Genomic DNA, 20,573 nt, shown 5'->3' on the forward strand with positions numbered 1-20,573 from the left:
TTAGTGCTTAACACAAAGCTCTCCAAACATGCCTGCTACATTTCCCTTCATTGAACTGAATGCTGAGTATCTTGATTATCATGATCAGGATTAACTCATTCTCTCCTGCAGGGCTCAGCAGAGCTTTAAGTCTGGTATGAACTCAAAACTGCAGTACATCAGACAAGTTCAAAACAAATTCCCGACAGCCTGTCGCTGGTTTGTACTCACTCCTGCAGATAAGGAATGTATCCATAAACCTTCCATTGCAAAGATGACATGTCCCAGTTTTCTGTTCATAATGACCTGGCTTTTGTCCATTTCTTTCGCATCCAAAAGGCTAAGTACAAGAGCTTACAAACACAAGTTTTAACTCTGGTGCAGAATAATCCTGTGGTTGTGGGAAAAAGCTGTTACTCTGGTTGAGTAGGGTCCAATTATTGTTTGGATCAAACAAACAGAACTCAGGAGACCACTGAAGCTACAAAAAATGAATGAAAAAATGTCCAAGGCAATATAACTCCTTATTTTGTTCTTCATCCAGTGCTTTTAACAGTGCAGGACATTTTAGTTCATATCTTCTGGTTAACCTGCTATGTTCAGACACATCTTTGCCATTTCTCTGATGCGATTATTTGTTATCAGCTCATATTTAAATGGACATCAGTATGAGCCACTCTATGACTCCATCTATCTATGACTCCAGCTCTAGATGAAACATGAAATCAACACTCTTGTATTGAAAAAGCACTTAAACTCTAAACATCACATACTCCTGCTATATCACAAATTTGAACATATGTAAATAAGCAACTAAAAATAACTTGGACCATGTGATATATTATATGCTGGATAAAAAGTTTAATTATAAAAACTCAAACAAGAATAAATAAAGTGAGTCACACATAGCAGTCTATGCAATCATTACAATAGCATTAATACAACAAGTTCATTTCTTATATCATCATCATCATCATCATCATCAATCATCAATCATCAATCATCATCATTTTTATCTTTACTATCAAATCTCCAGCTTCTTTTTCATTTTCCACCAGTGGTGAACATCAGTCTTGGGACATCTGGAATGTGGTCCAGAACATACAAGGCTATCAAGGTCATATGAAATTAAATTCTTAACACCTGACGAAGTTAGGTATTAGTTCAGCGACCACCTGGAGTCGTAGTCCTCAATGAATTTCTCCATGGCCTCCACGCACCGCTTGCCGATGTCCCGGAGGTTCTCCTGCAAGGATGACTGGATGGGCCGCTCCAGGGACGGATCCTTGGCAATCAGCAATTTTGCTACGAGGCCGAACAGTTCACACTCCTGAGAGTACACCTGAGAAACAAACAGAATCATTTGTCTCTGGGCAATGGGTGAAACACGAGAGGAGGCAGCGGAATAGACGGAAGAAGAAGTGGGAGCGTTAGAGGGAAAGGAGAGTGGAGCAAAGGAGTTATGTGAGAGGTCTTGTCATGCATTACCACTGGATGGATTAACAATCCACAGAAAAGCTTACATGCAGATTTTTCCCAAGTACCACCTGTGCAGTCAGTTTTGTGGACACATGTTTAAACAGCTACCATTACCAGACTGTCTCTTTTTCATGAACCATTTCAATATTCCTGCAACCATGGAGATATGAAAAAAGTAAGGGAGCATCATCTCCATCAAGTGGGTGGAAACACACGAACAAACAGCAAATGAGCACAGCCTCATATGATGTCTGATATGTTGAAAGCAGCATCAAAGCATGTGCTAAGAGAAGCAGAAGTTCCTCCATTTGTGTGCCGTTCTTATCTAAATCATTGATATGGCAGTAGCTAGGTGTTGATGAGTGTGTGTATAACATCCGTATCTATGTATGTACTGTGCAGTTATTTGGATGTGTTTTGATGGAAGGATTTTTTTCCCCTGTTGCTTCAGTTTAAATCCTGTAAAGCACTTTGTGTTTCACCAGTTGTTTGAAAAGTGCTTGAAGTGAAAGAATTACACCATCAGTTCTGTTAAACCACTTTAAGCCAAAGATGATGCTCAAGTTGCCTCAGTCTCAGCACTTCAAACATAATCTTTAGACTACAGCACACAAATCCCAGTAATATCTGACATCTTCATCGTGTCAGTCTTCCTCTTATCCCGGCATCTCTTACTTCTCCTCATCCCCCAAATGTTTAGAACCAACCCATCGCCCAAGATATGTGTGTGTGTGTGTGTGTGTGTGTGTGTTTGTTTAATAACACTCCCCCACCTCATCTATTTCTCTCCTCTTCTGCTGGATGGCTCTGTCTCGTGCCACCGTATGGCTTGTAGTTAAAGGGAGCTCCACGTCTCCACGGCTTCGCTCTCTGTCTTTACTTTTGGTCGCTCTGTGCTCTCTCTCGCTGCTTTGGTTACTGTCACTCTGAGAAACCTGCAGAAATCAAAATGAAAACAGACGTGAGCTGGTCCTTAGTTATTACACTATTTGGTCAAAAGCATGGGTGTAATGATGACTAATGCCCCAATAATCACAGTGAAGCTCAACGTCACACTGAAACACCGACTCTGGCTGTGTATAATGTAACAAGATTATGAACAACAAAAGGGAAGCAGGGGATTATCTGAACACAACCTCTGCAGTTAAACAGAAAAACAGAGAAGATTAACAGTGAGCTGGGGAACATAGTCGAGCTTTAATCAGCGAGAAATAAGATTTTTTTTTCAACTGAGCAAGAATCTCAACTTTAAATGAGTTTTAATGTTCTATATCGGGGCTGTTTTGCAGGATCTTTCTGCCGCCTTCCAGCAGGAAAAACGATCAGCTAATCCAGACTTAACGAGTCACAGATTTACTCACCTTCTAATAAGCTTCAAATCTGCAGTTATGAATGTTATTGATAACAAGGAGGTTTTTGGGTTGTAGTTTTTTTTGGGCATACCTAAGCAAAAGAAGATTATAGTAAAGCGTGAACTATAAAAGCCAGAAGTGGCATCTCAACTATCAATAAATCGTACTTATGAACATCCATGTCAATAAAACATACTCTGCTATAGTGAATTATTATTTGTACGGAAACTTGAATAGCCATTAAAATGTATTTAAAAATCTGACAGAGCTGTGGAGTTTCAGCTGCAATGCAAATTTTTAAAACTAAAATATTTAATGCATTACATCTTTTTTCTCCTTTTTTTAAACAGGCTCAAAAGTAATTGAACCATGTAGTATATTTATACATGTATAGAACGGTTTTTATTTTTAGATGAAGATCAGGTTGTCAATAAATGCCTAAAGCCTGAAACCAAGAAACATCCTCAAATGCTCAGTTTCCTCCCTAATGATGCCTCGTCAGACCTTACCTTGAGTTGGGTGTTTACATCAAAACATAACTCAGACTGCACAAGGATCCCCATGGCGGCTTTCCACCTTCAATTTGGTTATCAGCAAGTGAAAAATATCCTAACTTGAGTTGTGATAAACTGACTGCCACTGAGGAACTTAATTTCTTTGAATTGAGATGTTAGGTCATTAACTGCAGTATGTGTATGTGATGCTCTTAGTTTTGTAGTATTTGAGACTCTGAGCAGAAAGTTGTTGTTTTTTTGTTCCCCAAATGAGAATTCATATTCACATTGCCTCTGCCATGATACTGCCTTTGTCATGTTTGTCAGATGATGCGGTTCAATTTGAAGCATCATTGAATTTCCTTGCTTCTCACTACTCTTGGATCCTCTCCTTTCATTCTGCTCCAAGTTCATCTTGGCTCCATCTGCCCAGTGGATGTGGTTCCAGAGCTGTACAGCACGGTACAGCGCGTGCATGAGGGCACACTTTGAAAATGATTCGCCCACCTACTTAAATGTTTTTGACTCGACTAAATATTGTAAAGCGGTTTGATTTACCAAGAAAATTATTCTGCAATCATGCACTTATTAGTTTTCTGTGGTCCTCCATGGTGTTGCTGAAATCACCAGTGTATTCCTTCTTCTTAGCACTTACACTCATGTCTTTGTTTAAAATAAATGCCTTTAAAACCTGGAGATTATCTGGAAACTTCAAATTGTGTCAGTCTCTGAAAAACCTAAACATTCAAAACAAATGGAAGAGTTTGAAATATTATTCAATGTTTATGGTGCTTCAGACTTGAAAGCTAAAAAGGGTTGAGAAGCCAATTTGCTGTTTTGGGTTCTGCTCAAGTTTCCTCTTAGTCTAATCAGTCTTTTGCTTTTTCTTTTACCTAATGCTGGCCGTCATTAGTTCTGTTTGAATCACACAGTGTTGCAACTCTGATTGTAGCACTGTGTTGCTAAACACAAATTTTACACATAAGATCCACTCCAGGCTTCGATTTTCTAAATTTCTCATTAATAACAAGTGACGAGGGAGGTCTTGTTATTTGTGACTTAATTCCTAATTAATTCTGAGATTATTTAAAGTAAATGGAATATGATGAGAAATGGGTGGCTTTCTAAAATGCACTATTTCATTAGACGCCCTGTAATAACCTTTGAAGTCGACTCCTCTGTCACATTTATAGTCAAATCAGTTGTGATGGTATGCAGAGTTAACCCCATGAAGATGCATTAATTAATACCCATAAAAGGTATACATACACAAACAAGTAAAAACACAGACACCACAAAGAAAGGTACAAGTAACAAGCAGCAGATCATTCATGGTGCATGGCTGGTCTCTTTTTAATTAGTTTTAGTTTGAACTTAAAATGTTCCCAGTTAGTTCTCCAGGAGAAGAATTTCAAATATTGATTCTCTGAGTAAAATCAGCTAACTTACTGCAGGGTATCTTATCAATAAACCCCTGGGTGATTGATTAAGTATGCATGGATTTAAGTTAAATATCAGCTGCTTTAATACATTTAGAGATATCTAAAACATATTGAGCTTGGTGGTGACGTCCTGTTATCGTTCATAAATGTCCCCATTAATGTAACTGCTCAGACACCAAGATCATTTTCACTGGTTCAGATTTGTGTGTTAAGCACAAAACCTTTAAAAGGACAATGAGCCATTTTGACTTCATCAATAACCACACAGTTCAATGTTTAAGATGAATGTCATATTTTTCTTACTGTAAGGTTTTGTTGCCAAGAGGCAGCTTTGGTGTCTTCTCCTTTCACCTTAAATCCACTGCAGCAGTAAACAGCTGCAGTTCATCATGTGCTACTTGGCTCCATGCTGTGTTTAGGTCAGCCAAGAAATATATGCAGTCGTTTGATTTTGCCGCTTTTCCTCAGCATTTGAGGGCAGCTGTGACTCGGGTAGAAGAGCAGTTCCAATATAAGCAGAACAACGACTACAGACATAATTTGTCTACTCCACCCAAAATGTATTTTACCCCTGTGGAAATACACAAAAGACAGAGCTGGTATATTACTTCTGTTCCTTGAAAAAGTCTGGATAAGGTTCAAGGCGCTTTGGGTCTAAATTAATCTAATGAGCACATTGAGTCCATGCTTGTGATGTGAAATGTGCTTTATAAATAAAATTGACTTGACTTGACTTGACTTGACTTGACTAATGCTTGCAAAATTAGGCTTAGTGGTTAGCACTGTTGCCTCACAGCAAGAAGGTTCCTGGTTATTGCCAACTGATCAACAAAAAAAATTAAATAAAATAAATGAATCACAACCATCTCCATCATCTTTGAATGTTTAGATTTTGTGAATAGCAACTGGGTAACAAGTTTGGTCCCTCACATCATTTAAATTGTATTTTTCTGAGAAAATAAGTAGTATAAATCATTTTGATGGATCACTATAATTTTCAACTTTTCACAATATATTGTTTAGTGAAGCAGAATTTCGGCTTCGTAAACTTACGGTGATCTGCAGGTCCTGCATGTCCGGCTTGTCCTGCTTGTCCTGCTTGTCCTGCGTGTCCCTGCTGGAGGATGACCTGGGAAAGGCAGATCTAGAAACTAGAGGACAGACAAACCACAAGGTCAATAACACAGCAAGAGACTTTATGTGCACTACCCAACTCAGATAACTGACACATACTAGTATGATGTGTTTTTACTGTGTACACGGCCTGCAGGTCCCTAGAGTATGTTTCTGATGATGTTACACTTATGTCTCCTGTTTATTTTTCCAGTGTTACAGTCTGAAGTCAACACCTTTTTGCCTAAATGTGCTGACTTTTTGGAAATATGCCTCGCAATATCAGACATAAGTATCTCCACATAAAGCCATATCTTTTTATTACATGCTCCAAAAATTCTCTCCCTCTCGTCCTCTCTCACATTCCCATATACACACAAACAGCGATGAGTCACCATCATCGCACCATCACTCAGGCACACAAAAAAACCTGTTCCACACTCGCACATACACAAACACACACCTCCACAGTGCTGCAGTGTGCGCACCAATAGAGCGGCCGTGTGCAAGGGAAGATGAAGACAGTATTAGCAGCACAAAACACAGCACCTCATACCAACAAAATACAAGATACAAGATACAGGAACTTCACATTTGGTGTGTTACAAACAGGGAGTCGTGATTGATCTCCCATGTTTGGTTGTAGTCTCTTCCCACAACAAATTATGATTAAAGCATCTGATCAATTTACCCCCAACTTACTGAATCACATTGCGCGAGTGAGGCTGAATTTTGACTACAAGCAGTTCATGGATGACATAATCCACATACCAAGTCAAGGAAAAGATTCTTAGTGATCATCATTATGCAATCCTAATTTGTTGCTATCACACTGTAACTGCCTACCAACCAGCAGATACCATGATGAACAGCTGCCTTTCAAATATTTGTCATGCAAAGTGCTCATGTATTGGAGTGCCTCTACTTGCTCATACCGCCACCCAGTGGTAATTAAATGTAATGCAAGAGAATCGTGTATTACCGTATATAACGTGCATGCATATGTAATAATGAACTAAGACTAATGCAGTGGAGGCAGAAATATTTCAACTATGAGAAGCTATTTCTGAAGGGTTTTTCTTGGGGGGGGGGCTAAATATATCTTTGTTTAGGCATCAACATATTTTGGAGGCATTTCCTCTCTCACCTACGGCTTGTTCTGCTTTATTGGATACAAGAATTTCATCCCATCCATCCATTTTCTATATCCGTTTATCCTTTGAAGGGTCAAGGGGGTCTACTGGAGCCTATCCCAGCTCACTACAGGCGAGAGGACAGGTCGCCAGTCGTATCGCAGGACCACATTTACAGACAGACACCCGTGCACATTCACACTCACACCTACGGAGCAATTAAGAATCATCAATTAACCTAATATGCATGCATGTTCAAATAAAAAAAATGCAACGCAAAGCGCTTTACATAAAACATAAAACTTAATAATGGCCCCCTGAGGAAACGTTATCAGGGAGCCATCCACGCCAGGAGGTCTCCTCACCCGCGACCATCCCGGCCCGGACGGATAGAGGAGTCCACACCACAGCGGTGAAGCCGTGGTGCAGAGCTCCACAACCATCCAGGCCAGAACCACCCCCAGGACAACACCCTGCAGGCCAGAGTCACTCCCAGCATGGAGGCTCCCCATGAGGAAACACTGGAGATAAAAGCTAAAAGAAAGCAGGACAAGATAGACTATGAAGTTAAAATACACACTAAAAGAGTTTAAAAGTATAACATAAAATCCTAAAAGTAAGTCTAAAAAGCAAGACTTGCTAAAACAAGCATAAGAACAACTTAAAACCATAAAACCATAAGACCTGGGTTAAAACAACAAGAACAGCTAATTAAAACAAGGGTATTTTTTTTTTTAACTTAATCTGAGTATTTGTTACCCCCTAGCTTTTATTACTGTGTTACACTGTTTTTAACCATTGTACGGCGACCTTGAGTGTTTAGAAAGGCGCCTTCAAATAAAATGTATTATTATTATTAAGACTAAAAGGAATCAGCTAAAAGCCTGTTGATGCTTTTAAAAGCATCAACAGTCTCTGGATTGAGGGAGGAAGCCGGAGTAACCGGAGGGAACACAAACACGGGAGAACATGCAAAAGCCACACAGAAAGACTCCCAGGCCCAGCGGGAGTCGAACCGGGAACTTTCTTTCTGTGAGGCAACAGTGCCAACCACTAAGCCACCAGGCTGCCCCCAAAACATGCAAAAATTGGCAAAAAAAAAGCATGATGATTCTTTTTTTTTTTTAACTTTACTTTCATCTTATTCATGATGATGCAACAGTTTGGTGTTGCCTGTACCCTCACCTATACCGGACATGCATGTGTCTGCATTGAAGAGGGTTAAAGTAAGAGAAAACGTGAACTTTCAGAAACATTGTTTTACTATGAAACCGGGTGCATTTATTCTGTGTAGCAGCCTCACTGATCATGAGCAATTAATTCATTTGTTTTCAGTTAATAACCATCATTATAACTGCATTTAAAGCAGCACAACGTAACTTTCAGCTTTTCTGAGTTTGGCGGCATCTTTTGGACAAAAGCGGTAGTGCTTTACCAGAAAGAACACTACATTTCCCATGAGCACCAGCGCGTACTGCCGGAAAGATCCTGTCCCGTCGCGTGCATTTGTTTTGATAGCGAATGAAGACGGGACGGACTTTTCTGTTTCACCAAGTGAACAGACGGAACGCAAAAAAAAATGTTAAACTCCTGGAAAGGAACCGCATGAGATCTGATTTTTGCAAACCAAACTACCTCCGGGAGGTAGTTTCATATCGCATTCATATCGCATTTGGGCAGATGCGTCTCAGTCTGAACAGCTCCAAACAGTCAGATCGGATATGACTGCCCAAGACGCATGCGCCAAACCACCCGCCCATTTCCAGTTGTGGAGCTACTCATCCTTTCGCAAGAGAGCATGTACAATCTCTGATGTCACATCAAAAACTATTATTTGTAGTTTAAGTGTTCCAAATTAACATTACAAATCATGTTTTAATAGCAGAAAAAAGACCGCATTTCCACGTACGGTGCGGGTCGCCGCGTACCTAACGCCGTAGGTCTGCGTGGGTGTAATGCGGAACCATAACCATGAGCCTGAACCTGCAGCCCGTCAGCTCATCAGGAGGAGAGGGGCTGCCAGTTGTTCATTGCTGGTTCGTTTTGTTAACTCTGAGCTTTGTTGGTTGGTTTGTTAGTTTGCTGGTGGTTTTGTTCTGAACACTTTTCTCTTTTTCTCATTTTGCTGGGACGCCGGGTCCCTCCGCCGAGACACAACTTTTGCGGTATGCGTTCATTGTTATGTCTAAAAATGATGCGCAGTGCCGACCCAATCAGAAACGGTACAGATATTTTGGGATTTTTTTATATATATAAAAAAAATACATGACTTCACACAATACACGCGCTGGGTGACGCCTCCGCTCCGACGTCGTTGCTACGGCAACCCGTCAGATCAGTCAATGATGTGGCCCAGTCTGAACAGAGCCAGATGCGATTTGGACACTTGCTAAAAACAGTGTGGACAGTCAGCCCTGAAAATCGGATATGAGAAGGAATCAGATATGAATCAGATTTGCCTGCAGTCTGAACGCGGCCCTAGTTTATCGGAATGTGTCCCGAAGCCCTGCAACAATCCATTATGTGGATTCGATTTGCCTTGACTTTATGTGCAGGGGAACCAATGAAGTGTTTGGAATCCGCCCACTGAGTTTGACGAGTGAAACTGACAGTTTTACATTTACATTTCATGAATCAGCAACACGAAATCATTAATTAAATCATGTCATTAATTGGGCCGTTCGGTGGGGCAGTGGGTTAAGCAGCGGCTCATATACTGAGGCTACAGTCCTCCTGCAGCGGTCGCAGGTTCGAATCCCGGCCTGCGCACCTACGCTGCGTGTCATCCCCATTCTCTCTCTCTACCCCTTTCCAGTCTGCAACTTCAATAAAGGGCCACTAGAGCCCAAAAAAAAAAGTGTAATTAATTAATTAAATGCAGTTTTACATTTCATGATTCACACGCAACACGAAATCATTAATTAAATGTGTAATTAATTAATTAAATGCTGAAATAATAAATATATATTTTTACTTAAAATGAATTGTATTACCGGAAGTGACCTGCAGACGCAATGGTCGGAGGACACTAGAGCTCCTACTAGCTATCCCTCAATTTTGATATTTAGTCAGGTTACACGTTTTGAAAATCTTATTTACTGAATTTATAAAGTTCTAGAAGATGTCGGGGAACAAGAAACTGGGCTGTTCGCCAGCCAAAACTCCTGCAGCAAAACGCAAACAGTCAGAGGACGGCGGCGTTGATGCTAACATTGCTAGCAGCGTGAGCGTGGCTATTGAGCTAGCGTTATCCAGACAACAAGATAACCTGGAAGCAGCGGTGACACGGGCTGTTCAGGGAGCTATCGACGGAATGAAAAACTCTGTAGAGAGCTTGGAGAGGAAAGTGGAAGCCCACATGGAAACTGTCAATGGACTGGTCGCGAAAGTGGATCGGGTACAAGCCGAGACGAGAGCCATGAAAAGGGAAGTGAGTAACAACACCGCCGATCTGGAAAAGTTGCAGCTGAAAGTTGCCTCGCTGGAGGACCAAGACCGGCGGAACAACGTGAGAATTACAGGGATTGCAACCGGCAGAGAGGGAGGGGATGCAATCGCTTTCCTACAAGAAATGCTGCCAAAGTGGATCCCCTCGCTTGGTGAAACCAAGATTCAAATAGAACGCGCCCACAGAATCCGCAGCAACAAGAACAACGGCCAGGCTACCATGATATTCAAAGTGCTCAGGTATCAGGACCGCAACACCATCCTGCAAGGGGCTCGCGAGGCGAGGAAAAAAGCTCCCATACAGGACGCCGGGAGGACAATACGGTTAATACGCGGATTACAGCGCATACACGAGCGAGAAGAGAAAGGCGTATGGAGAGGTGATGAAGGAGCTGTATGAGAGAGGCATCCCAGCTTTTCTACTCTACCCGGCCACCCTGAGGATGACTATCAACAATGAACAACGCACCTTCACTTCAGCGCGCGAGGCCGCACAGTTCCTGAGGAAGGATGCCGGGGAGGGACCGTCGTCGCGCCGCCGGCTGTTCACCGTCGGGTCGGGAGATGCGTCGCGACCGGAGGAGGATGACATGGAGCAGTCCGACACTGCGGACCAGCGCGGATGAGGTCGGGATCGACCAGCTGCATCATTGGAGCACGGTTGTCTGCTATGACTCTCCGGGGGAAAACTTGACCCGTTTTGTTGTCTTGTGCCGGTGAGGTTCGCACGGAGAGCGCACGTTCGGGTCGGAGGAGCTCGCGGCTGCAGGGGGCGTGGTCTGTTCGCACCGCCCCCCTACCTGTTGCAGGGTTGAGGTGGGGGAACTGTTTGCCAGAATGTTTATTTTATATTTTTATATCTGGTTATTCTAGGATGCCCTAGTTATGAAAATGTTTACTTATGGTTGTTGAAGAAATAATCTTAGAGGGGGTATTTATATTTACCAAATACTTTTTTGATTTATGGCTGGAATTGATGACAGAGGTCACGATATTCACAGATATGTGCCTATTTTTGTTTTTACCTGCACTTTATTTTTTACTATCTAATTATTTTGGATGAATAAGGGATCTCCGGCCAGGTGTATGTGTTACTGCTGTGTGTTAACCTGATGGGAGGGAGTTAACTGTTACAAGGGAGGGATGGATAGGAGTTTAGGAAGTCTTGCTGAGCTGCGTTATGCAGAAGTCACACGGATCGGAACCACTGTTCAGGGGGGCTTGGGGGGGCGGCAGAGGGAGGTGGGAGGATGGGTATCTCGGTTATGACTTTTACATCAGGGTTAAGCCTTTTATTGTCACATCTGGAGCAATAGCTACCCATTTTGATAATGGTTAAGCTAACTATTTTGAGCTATAATGTCCGGGGACTGAATGCAAAACTTAAAAGAGTGAAATGCTTAGACTTACTCCGTCGCAAGGAGGTAGATGTAGCATTTATTCAAGAAACACACCTGAGGGTGGAGGATGTATCACGCTTTCAAAATAAGCAATATAAAGTTGTGGCTTCAGATTGTGGGAGTTCTAACTCTAGGGGGACAGTCATTTTGGCCAAAAGGAGCCTGACCTTAGAGGTGGAAAAGGTTAATAAAGGGACATCAGGCCGCATAGCATATTTATGTACATCCATATATGGAAAGAAAGTAGCCTTTGTATCAGTATACGCACCAGCAGTTTTTGACCCTCTCTTTTTTCCAGAACTCACCAAGGAGCTTCTGTCTTTATCAGACTATGAGCTGATTGTGGGAGGGGATATGAACGCAGTGTGCGACCTTAACTTAGATAGATCCACCTTGTCGGTTTCCCACACCCAGCGGGCAGCATCAGCTGCTCTCAACGACATGATACAAAATATTAGCCTAGTTGATATGTGGCGCATTCAGAACCAGGGCATTAGAGACTATACATACTTTTCTGCGTATCATAAATCACATTCCAGAATCGACTACTTTCTGCTCTCTTCGAGTCTGAAAACGGGCGGAGATCACATACAGGTGCTGCCGGCGATACTATCTGACCATAACCCGTTGTTGATGACGATAGATCTTAGTCACAAATTCAATAGAACACCGAGATGGCGCTTTAATACAACGCTTCTGCAGGATGAGGTATTTGTAACACAATTTAGGAAAAGGATTACAGAATTCGTAGCCAATAATATAGGTTCAGTAGAGGATGCCTCATATATATGGATGGCCACCAAGGGGTGTATTAGGGACTTTACATCCTCTTATGCATCTCATCTCAAAAAAGAGAGGAGCCGCAGGATCTGCGAGTTAGAAAAGAAATGTCACATACTTGAGAAGCGGTTAAAGGGTAAATACGCTAAATCGACGGAAAAAGAACTGAGGGGAGTCAGGGTGGAGCTCAGTGATCTGTTGAGGAGGCGAGCGGAATTCACCATGCACAGAGTCAGGCAGAGCTATTATTTTAACGGAAGCAAACCAAGCAGGTTATTGGCGCTGAAGCTTAAACAAAGCGAATCCAGAGCATCAATCAATACCATCAAAAGGGCTAATAATGAATTTACATCTGACCCAAAAGAGATAAATGTTGTGTTCCACTCTTTTTATAGGGACCTGTACAAATCAACAAGTGATTTTGACTCAGAGAAATGTAGGCAATTTCTGAGCAGTCTGGATTTGCCCACGTTAGGGGAGCAGGAAGCAACAGATCTGGGTCGTCCCATATCCTTAAAGGAGCTGGAGACTGCGCTTAGGATGACAAATAAAGGGAAATCGCCAGGTCCAGACGGCATACCGCCAGAGCTCTTACTACACTTCTGGGATATTTTGGGACCTGTTTTGTTGGAGTCGATCCAATCAGCGGTTAAGAAAGGCTATTTCCCTACTCACACTAACGCCGCCCTGATTTCGCTGATCCCTAAAAAAGGGAAAGACAAAACTGACTGCTCCAATTACAGACCAATCTCGTTAATTGACTCAGACAAGAAGCTGTATTCTAAGGTACTGGCATTACGTTTGGAGAGGTACATGGACAGACTAATTCATAAGGATCAGACTGGCTTCATGAAAGGGCGCTTAGCAGCGGACAATATCCGGCGCCTAATACATGTAATTCATGAAACTCAACAATTACAGACTCCATGCGCGATACTGTCACTTGATGCCGAAAAGGCGTTTGATATGCTCGTGTGGCAGTATCTGTGGGCGGTCCTGGAGAGATTTGGACTGGGGAGAGGGTTTGTCGACATGATTCGTGTTTTATATGTTAACCCCACCGCCATGGTGTCCACGAACGGCTTACACTCAAGCCCCTTTCCCATTTTTCGCGGGACCCGACAGGGATGTGGCCTCTCGCCAAGTTTATTTATTCTCTCATTAGAACCGCTAGCCCAACATCTGAGGGAGAGCCAGGTCGTTGCTCCTATTCGGATTAAAGCCTCGTCGCATACCATATCGGCTTTTGCTGACGATGTACTTATCTATTTATCAGACATCGAAAAGTCAATACCCTCTCTATTAACCACTTTTGAAGAGTTCAGGATGTTATCCGGCTATAAGATCAATTGGACAAAGTCAGCTCTGATGCCCCTGAATGAACCAGCGAAATCGGTAGTTTTACCTTATGACATTCCCATCACAGCAGGGATCACGTATTTGGGCATCCAGATTCAGCCTTCACTGCATAATATTGTAAAAACAAATTATGAGAACATTTTTAAAGAAGTGGAACGTGATATAGCTATATGGACTAAATTACCAGCTTCACTGCAAACAAGGATTGCCTCTGTCAAAATGAACGTGTTGCCTCGTCTCAATTTTGTTAGCATGATGATTCCGCTCCCTCCTCCGGCGGGATATTGGAAGAAAGTTGACTCCCTGCTACGAAAATATATCTGGAATAGTGGGCATCCCAAAATTAAATTCTCCACCTTACAGCGATCAAAGCAGGAGGGTGGGCTGGCCTTCCCAAACTTTATGAGGTACCATCAGGCATTTCAGCTACGCCCACTGAAGACATGGCTTGACCGCTCCTCCCAGGTAGCCTGGAGGGATGTAGAAGATGCACTGGTGTTTCCCTACAAACTCGAAGGGATCTTATTCTCTGGATTATCTATCAACCAATGCATGTTACGCTTTGGGCCGGTTATTACAAATTCTATAAGAAATTTCAAGACGGTTGAGAAGATTCTTGGGGGGAATTGGAAATGGCATCTGAACACTCCGCTGTGGGGGAACAAGAATATTGTCTCAGGGAATAAACCGTTTGAGTCAGCATCATGGTCCTCAAAGGGTGTGTATAATCTCGGAGATGTATTTGACCCAGGAGGTATGCTTAGCTTTCAGACACTGTGTTCTCGTTTTAATCTGCCAAGGACATCTCACTTTCTATACCTCCAACTACGGTCGGCTCTTCGCGCCTGTGGTGTGTTGACTAACTCTAAGCTGCAGACACACCCTGTGGTGGGCTGGCTACTCACAATGAACACTAGGGGTCTCGTATCAGTGATGTATTCACAACTTCAAACACTCACACAGAAGAAGTTACCCCTGGCTAAGGTATGGTCTAGAGACTTGGCTGTTGCGGAGGAGGACATAAACTGGGAAAATGTCTGGGGGAACACATTTCATGCGTCCAAGAACCCCAACCACCAGTTGATTCACTATAAGTTGTGTCAGAAGGCCTATCTGACACCACTTTTGAGATTTCACATGAAGTTGTCAACCAACCCGAACTGTGACTTGTGCTCCTTGAACACACCGGGAACATTTAAGCATATGGTATGGGACTGCCCGGAGGTCCATGGCTTTTGGAGGAAGGTAACAGTGACTTTATCTAATATAATTGACAAACCTGTACCTCTGGAGCCGACTCTCCTCTTGCTCAATGATGATTCACATTTGGGGCTGAATGAGAAACAACGCAAGGTTTGGCTGGCTGGCTTGACGGCCGCCAAAAAACTGATTGTACAACGCTGGCTGCCTCCTCACAAATTGTATGCTAGAAAATGGCTGGAATACTTTCTGGATGTGGTCATGCTAGAACTATCTACAGCAAGGGTGAACAAAGCCAAAACCTCTACACTGGACTCATGGAAGAGAGCCGCTTCGGCTATAACGAACCTGCTTAATTCAGAATAAAGGAATTGTGAGGCGTTAGACCGAGAGGGGGGGGGGGGGGGGATGCCGCCAGGGGGAGGGAGGGAGGGAGGGGTACGTTGAAAATGTTTGTATTTCTCAACCTTGTCATGTGAGATTATAATTTCAATAAAACAATTGTTCACAAAAAAAAAAATGAATTGTATTTTAATTAATTAATGTCATATTTCATTCTAATTTTAATTATTAATGACACATTTAATTAATTAATGATATATTTAATTCCCATTTTAATTAATTAATGATGTATTTATTTAATTTTGGCACAAAAAATCCTCCATATCCATGCAGGTACAGATTATGAAAAATAAATAGTGAAATCATTTCCAGACAGATTAAAATTATAGCGATTCCCCTATGGAGAGTGTTTCAGAGGGAGATTAAGAAGGTGCCCTGCACCCGTGTGCAGGAGGTTTTTTTTTTCTTTTTTGTCTCAGGACATAGACTCACCTTTCATTTGGTTTAGCTGTAAACTTCGATCGCCGTTCTCCCTCTGCTCGTAGCGTTCCTTTTCCTTTTCTTTTCCCTTTTCCCTCTCTTTTTCCTTTTCCCTCTCTTTTTCCTTCTCCCTCTCCCTCTCCTTCTCCTTCTCCCTCTGCCTCTCCCTGAGTGCGGAGTGGTGAGGTTTTGGTGGGAACGGGAAGTAATCTCTGCGATGCAAGAAGGGCCGAGGCTTTAGGTGGTGGTACCTGTGGTTGCTGAAACCAGGTTTGTAGAACGAATGGCCATCTTTTGAAAAGCTGCATCATAAAAGTCAAAGAAGTTGAAAATCATGACTTAACATGTTAAAAAAAATTATAATCATTTTTTTTAGACATGAAGAGTACAAAAAGAGTCTTAACCGAGGCAAGTTGAAGTGTCCTCCAAGCTTTGGTTTGTAAGAATTGGACAGCCATGCCCTTGGTCTGGATGGACTTCGCACTCTCCTGATTGGTCTCAGCTCACCCTGATGTGACATGGGGAAAACCATCCGTCAGACATTCAAGGAAATCAAAGCAACGGTAGAGGCTAAGAAGGCCATTCTGAGATCAGATAGCGTGTACCTTAGAGGGACCCGCAGTGCTGTCACTGAGCCTCTTCTCAGAAGACTCATCTCTGTACACGGACCCCTTAAAAGACACCGCATTATGTTGTTAATCACCAGGATTGAGGCATTCCTGATGGCAGTATATAATATTCAGAGAGAAATATTTTGATTACACATTTTTTTCAAGCATTCCAGCATCCCGGATGCTTAAAAGTATAACTTAGTTTTGCACCCTTGGTTTTACAAAAAAAACAACAACTAAAAAACAGTCCTAGTGCAAATATTAACACAGTAGAGCTTCGTGTTCAGGTTAGTACTGCTCCTCTATTCTTTTGTTTATTTGATAAAAATCATTTGATTACAGCTGGTCTTGATATTAAGCAAATACAACTTCAGACTATCAACAACATATGCTATTATTAAATAAAAATGAACTAAAAAAGAAATAAATAATGTGGCCTCTCGATGCTGTCAGAGTAAACTGTGTTTACACAATGAGAAGGAGTCTTACAAACAATGGTCTTACAGAAGGTATTGTTGTTGCACATCCGTCTGCAAAGGGACAAAAACCTGCGTCATATAGACAGTTGCTAATCTTTCCAAAAGTGAATATACCAGTAAGATTTACCCCAAGGTCATATTATGAAATGTTCGGAAAAAGACACACAGAAAGGGAGTCAGCATGTCTTGTCTGGAAGGTTAGCAGAAGAAAGCCAGTTGTGTCCAACCGAAATAATAATGGTAATAGATATGCAATAATGGCTGAGGTTTGCAAACCTGCATCTGACATTGACTCGTGGAGGTGCTTGAATGTTATGATGCACATTTCCGTTTTAACGATAAATATACACTATAGAAAAATACTCCCAATCCGGTGTTCTGTTACCTGCCGAGAAATGCTACGTTGTGTTTCTGCGCATGCGCACAGTCGATTTTCAAAGTTTGATTTCCACGCAAAATTGATAATATGGGATGTTGAGTATTTTGATCCTTCAAAATACACTATCCATGAAATGAATTGCATTACACTTTTTGAACATTATACGATAAAGAGGAGAAAAAAAACAATTCTATGGCTTTATTTGATATTCATTCAGTCATTGGCCTTTATTTAACCAGGCAGGTCATTAAGAACACATTATTTACAATGACGGCCTGGCAAGCGACAAGGACCACTTGGGGGGGAAAAGGAAGTGGGCTAGGGAGTAAAATATTATATTACTTAATACATATAGAATAACTACAAATGCAAATCAGAACAACATGATCGATTTCACTAGTTATTATACACTGCAAAAACTGAAAATCTTAACAAGAATATTTGTCTTATTTCTAGTTAAAATGTCTAATTTTTAGTAAAAAAAAATCTCATTACATTTAAGACAAGATTCAAAAACAACTATTTTCACCTGTTTCAAGTAGATTTTCACTTAAAATAAGTGGAAAAATTTGCCAGTGGAACAATATTTTTTTGCTTGTAATAAGAAGATAAATCTTGTCCCACTGGCAGATTTTTCTACTTATTTCAAGTAAAAAATGTACTTGAAACAGGTGAAAATGGTCAAATAAGTTATTTTTCTGGTGATGACTCTTGTTTTAAGTGTAATGAGATTTTTTGACTTAAAATTAGACATTTTAACTAGAAATAAGACAAATATTCTTGTTAAGATTTTCAGTTTTTGCAGTGAGCAAGACTGCATTTGAAAAAGTTCCAATTTTCTTGACCACACAGATAAGCTACATAGCAGACTTCTGTGATGAGTATTTGCTGGACGTGTTGATTGATACTCTAGTTAAGTTCTGTGACTCGTAACCTTGCCATACCTTAGCTTCCACTGAATTGACGCCACTGAGTAAAACACAGTAAAATTGTAGCTCTACAAAAGGTAGAAAACCATTAAGTAGCATTTTTTGGCAAAGCAGCAGAAATATGCAGAACACCCTGACATTACGCTTTAAATTACTGCCACCAATAATGTTCCCCCAGGAAACCAGCCTATATGTGTTTGCTGGAGTGTAACGATGGTACAGTGAAAACAACTGCGTACTTTCGGTTTGAAAACGGAGTCTGAGACTGAAATAACACGGAAAATAAGGACAGCTTTGCTATCACATTATTATCCCAGTGTTAACTACTCACTGCGGTCATTTCCTATTCTAAATAGGATAGTATCTATTAAACGGTATCTACATAATCGCAGCTGCCGTGCAACTATATTTGCTTAAACTTCGACAGAGATTTCAACACATGATCATGTGGCAGCTCGCCCTTCAACTCTCCTTATTTCATTCTTTACCTTGTTTTCTGGTTTGTCTTGAGCTCGTGAATGATCCATTTCGCACTGCTGTCCGTGATTATTGATCTGTATCGATTACAATCCTTGTTTGTAGCTGGAGTCCAGGAAGCGCGTGTGCCCTCTCACACTAACCTCTTCTGTCCATTCCAAGAGTGAAACTAAAACATTTCTTTTGTCATGCGCGAGCTGTAACTTAGTACACACATGCAGCCGTTTTACTGGTGCAGGTGAAATTAATGTGGTTTGTAGTTAAGTATTTGACATTGCCAATAAAAACCAAGCGTGTATCTGGAGTTTATGTGTCGGGGGTGCAAAGATTGTTTTTACTGTTTTTACTTCCTTCTGCTCCAACCAGCCAATCAGCTTCGAGCCCTCGGTGGCAGCAGCTTATCAGACGCGAGCGGCTCCAAACCGTGTTTATGGTTCTGCGTTAAATCGACGCAGAGCCTACGCCGTAGGGTCTGCGTTGGTGTAACGCGGAACCATAAATCAGCCTTTACTCACCATAAACTTTATACAGACTCAGAAACTGGTAGGGTTGCCTTGAAAAACGGAATCGTCCCGTATTTAGCTGAAAAGGGACGCACTTTGTTTTTACTGTATTATTTATTTTATTTTATTTTATTTTATTTTTTTTATTTTATTTTATTTTTTTTATTTTTTTTATTTTTTTTTATTTATTTATTTATTTTTTTTATTTTATTTTATTTATTTTTTGTAGCCTACAGTCATGGCCTTTGAGGCACAAATATGTTTACAAGTTTTCTACAGACTTTCTGTTTGAACTTTTGTTATTGCACTAAAAATGTGCACTATTACAGAAGGGATGTTCTGCTTGCTTTCTATTGTTTATATTAATTTATACAATTTTAAGTTAAGCAGGACAGGTTTCTGTTTAAGAAAGATACTTATTTTATTCAGTTCATTTTGTTATTTTGTATTAAAGTGAACTGCTGGATAATAATTTGTGGCCCTGCGATGAACTGGCGACCTGTCCAGGGTGTAACCCCTGCCTCTCGCCTGAAAATAGCTGGGATAGGCTCCAGCAGACCCCCGTGACCCTGCAAAGGATAAAGCGGGTATAGATAATGGATGGATGGATGGATGGATGGATGGATGGATGGATGGATGGATGGATGGATGGATGGATGGATGGATGGATGGATGGATGGATGGATGGATGGATGGATGATTTGTTTTCCATGTGTTCATGACATTCAAAAATATGCATGTAATTCAATTCAGGTTCGAGTCATATAGTCAAAAAATCGTTTCACTCACAAAAAAAGGGGCTAAAAAAATTCACCACGCCAGGAAGGGTGAAGACAATCGGGTTGACCGGCCCTGCCGATGAGGTGTCCCTTATTTATTTTTCAGGGAGTTGGAAACCCTAGTGATTGGTCAGATTGTAACTGCAAGAGTGAACATTGGTGTGTTGGTGCTGACGGTGCACTTGACTTGCAGGAGGCTGCTGAACCTACTTTAATAGACCTACAGATCTGTCAACGCTTTTCTTCCTAAGTGAAAAAAACGCATTTCTTTACAGTATACTTTTGACAAGAAACATTAGACTGCAAATAACTCTTTGATCAGTGTTGAATCAGCCCCTGTGTTTCATGTCAATGTGTAAAGGTTAATTTACTTGACTCATATCTGCATGTTACACTAAATTGTATTTCTGTCACTA

General features: G+C 41.4%; 1 protein-coding gene across 1 annotated transcript; it reads right to left on the reverse strand.

Annotated features, from left to right (window-relative positions):
* Nucleotides 1-484: 484 nt before the first annotated feature.
* Nucleotides 485-19,219, reverse strand: LOC133457053 (periphilin-1). The gene is made up of 7 exons (XM_061735903.1): nucleotides 18,887-19,219; nucleotides 16,606-16,671; nucleotides 16,405-16,508; nucleotides 16,013-16,302; nucleotides 5,800-5,897; nucleotides 2,232-2,393; nucleotides 485-1,321 (listed from the first exon to the last, which is right to left on the reverse strand). Exons 1-7 carry the CDS (start codon nucleotides 18,923-18,925, stop codon nucleotides 1,139-1,141), a joined length of 942 nt encoding a protein of 313 aa, XP_061591887.1. The 5' UTR covers nucleotides 18,926-19,219; the 3' UTR covers nucleotides 485-1,138.
* Between the last annotated feature and the right edge of the window lie 1,354 nt (nucleotides 19,220-20,573).

Source organism: Cololabis saira, chromosome 12 (assembly GCF_033807715.1).
Source record: "Cololabis saira isolate AMF1-May2022 chromosome 12, fColSai1.1, whole genome shotgun sequence".
In the NCBI taxonomy this organism is placed as follows: domain Eukaryota; kingdom Metazoa; phylum Chordata; class Actinopteri; order Beloniformes; family Belonidae; genus Cololabis; species Cololabis saira.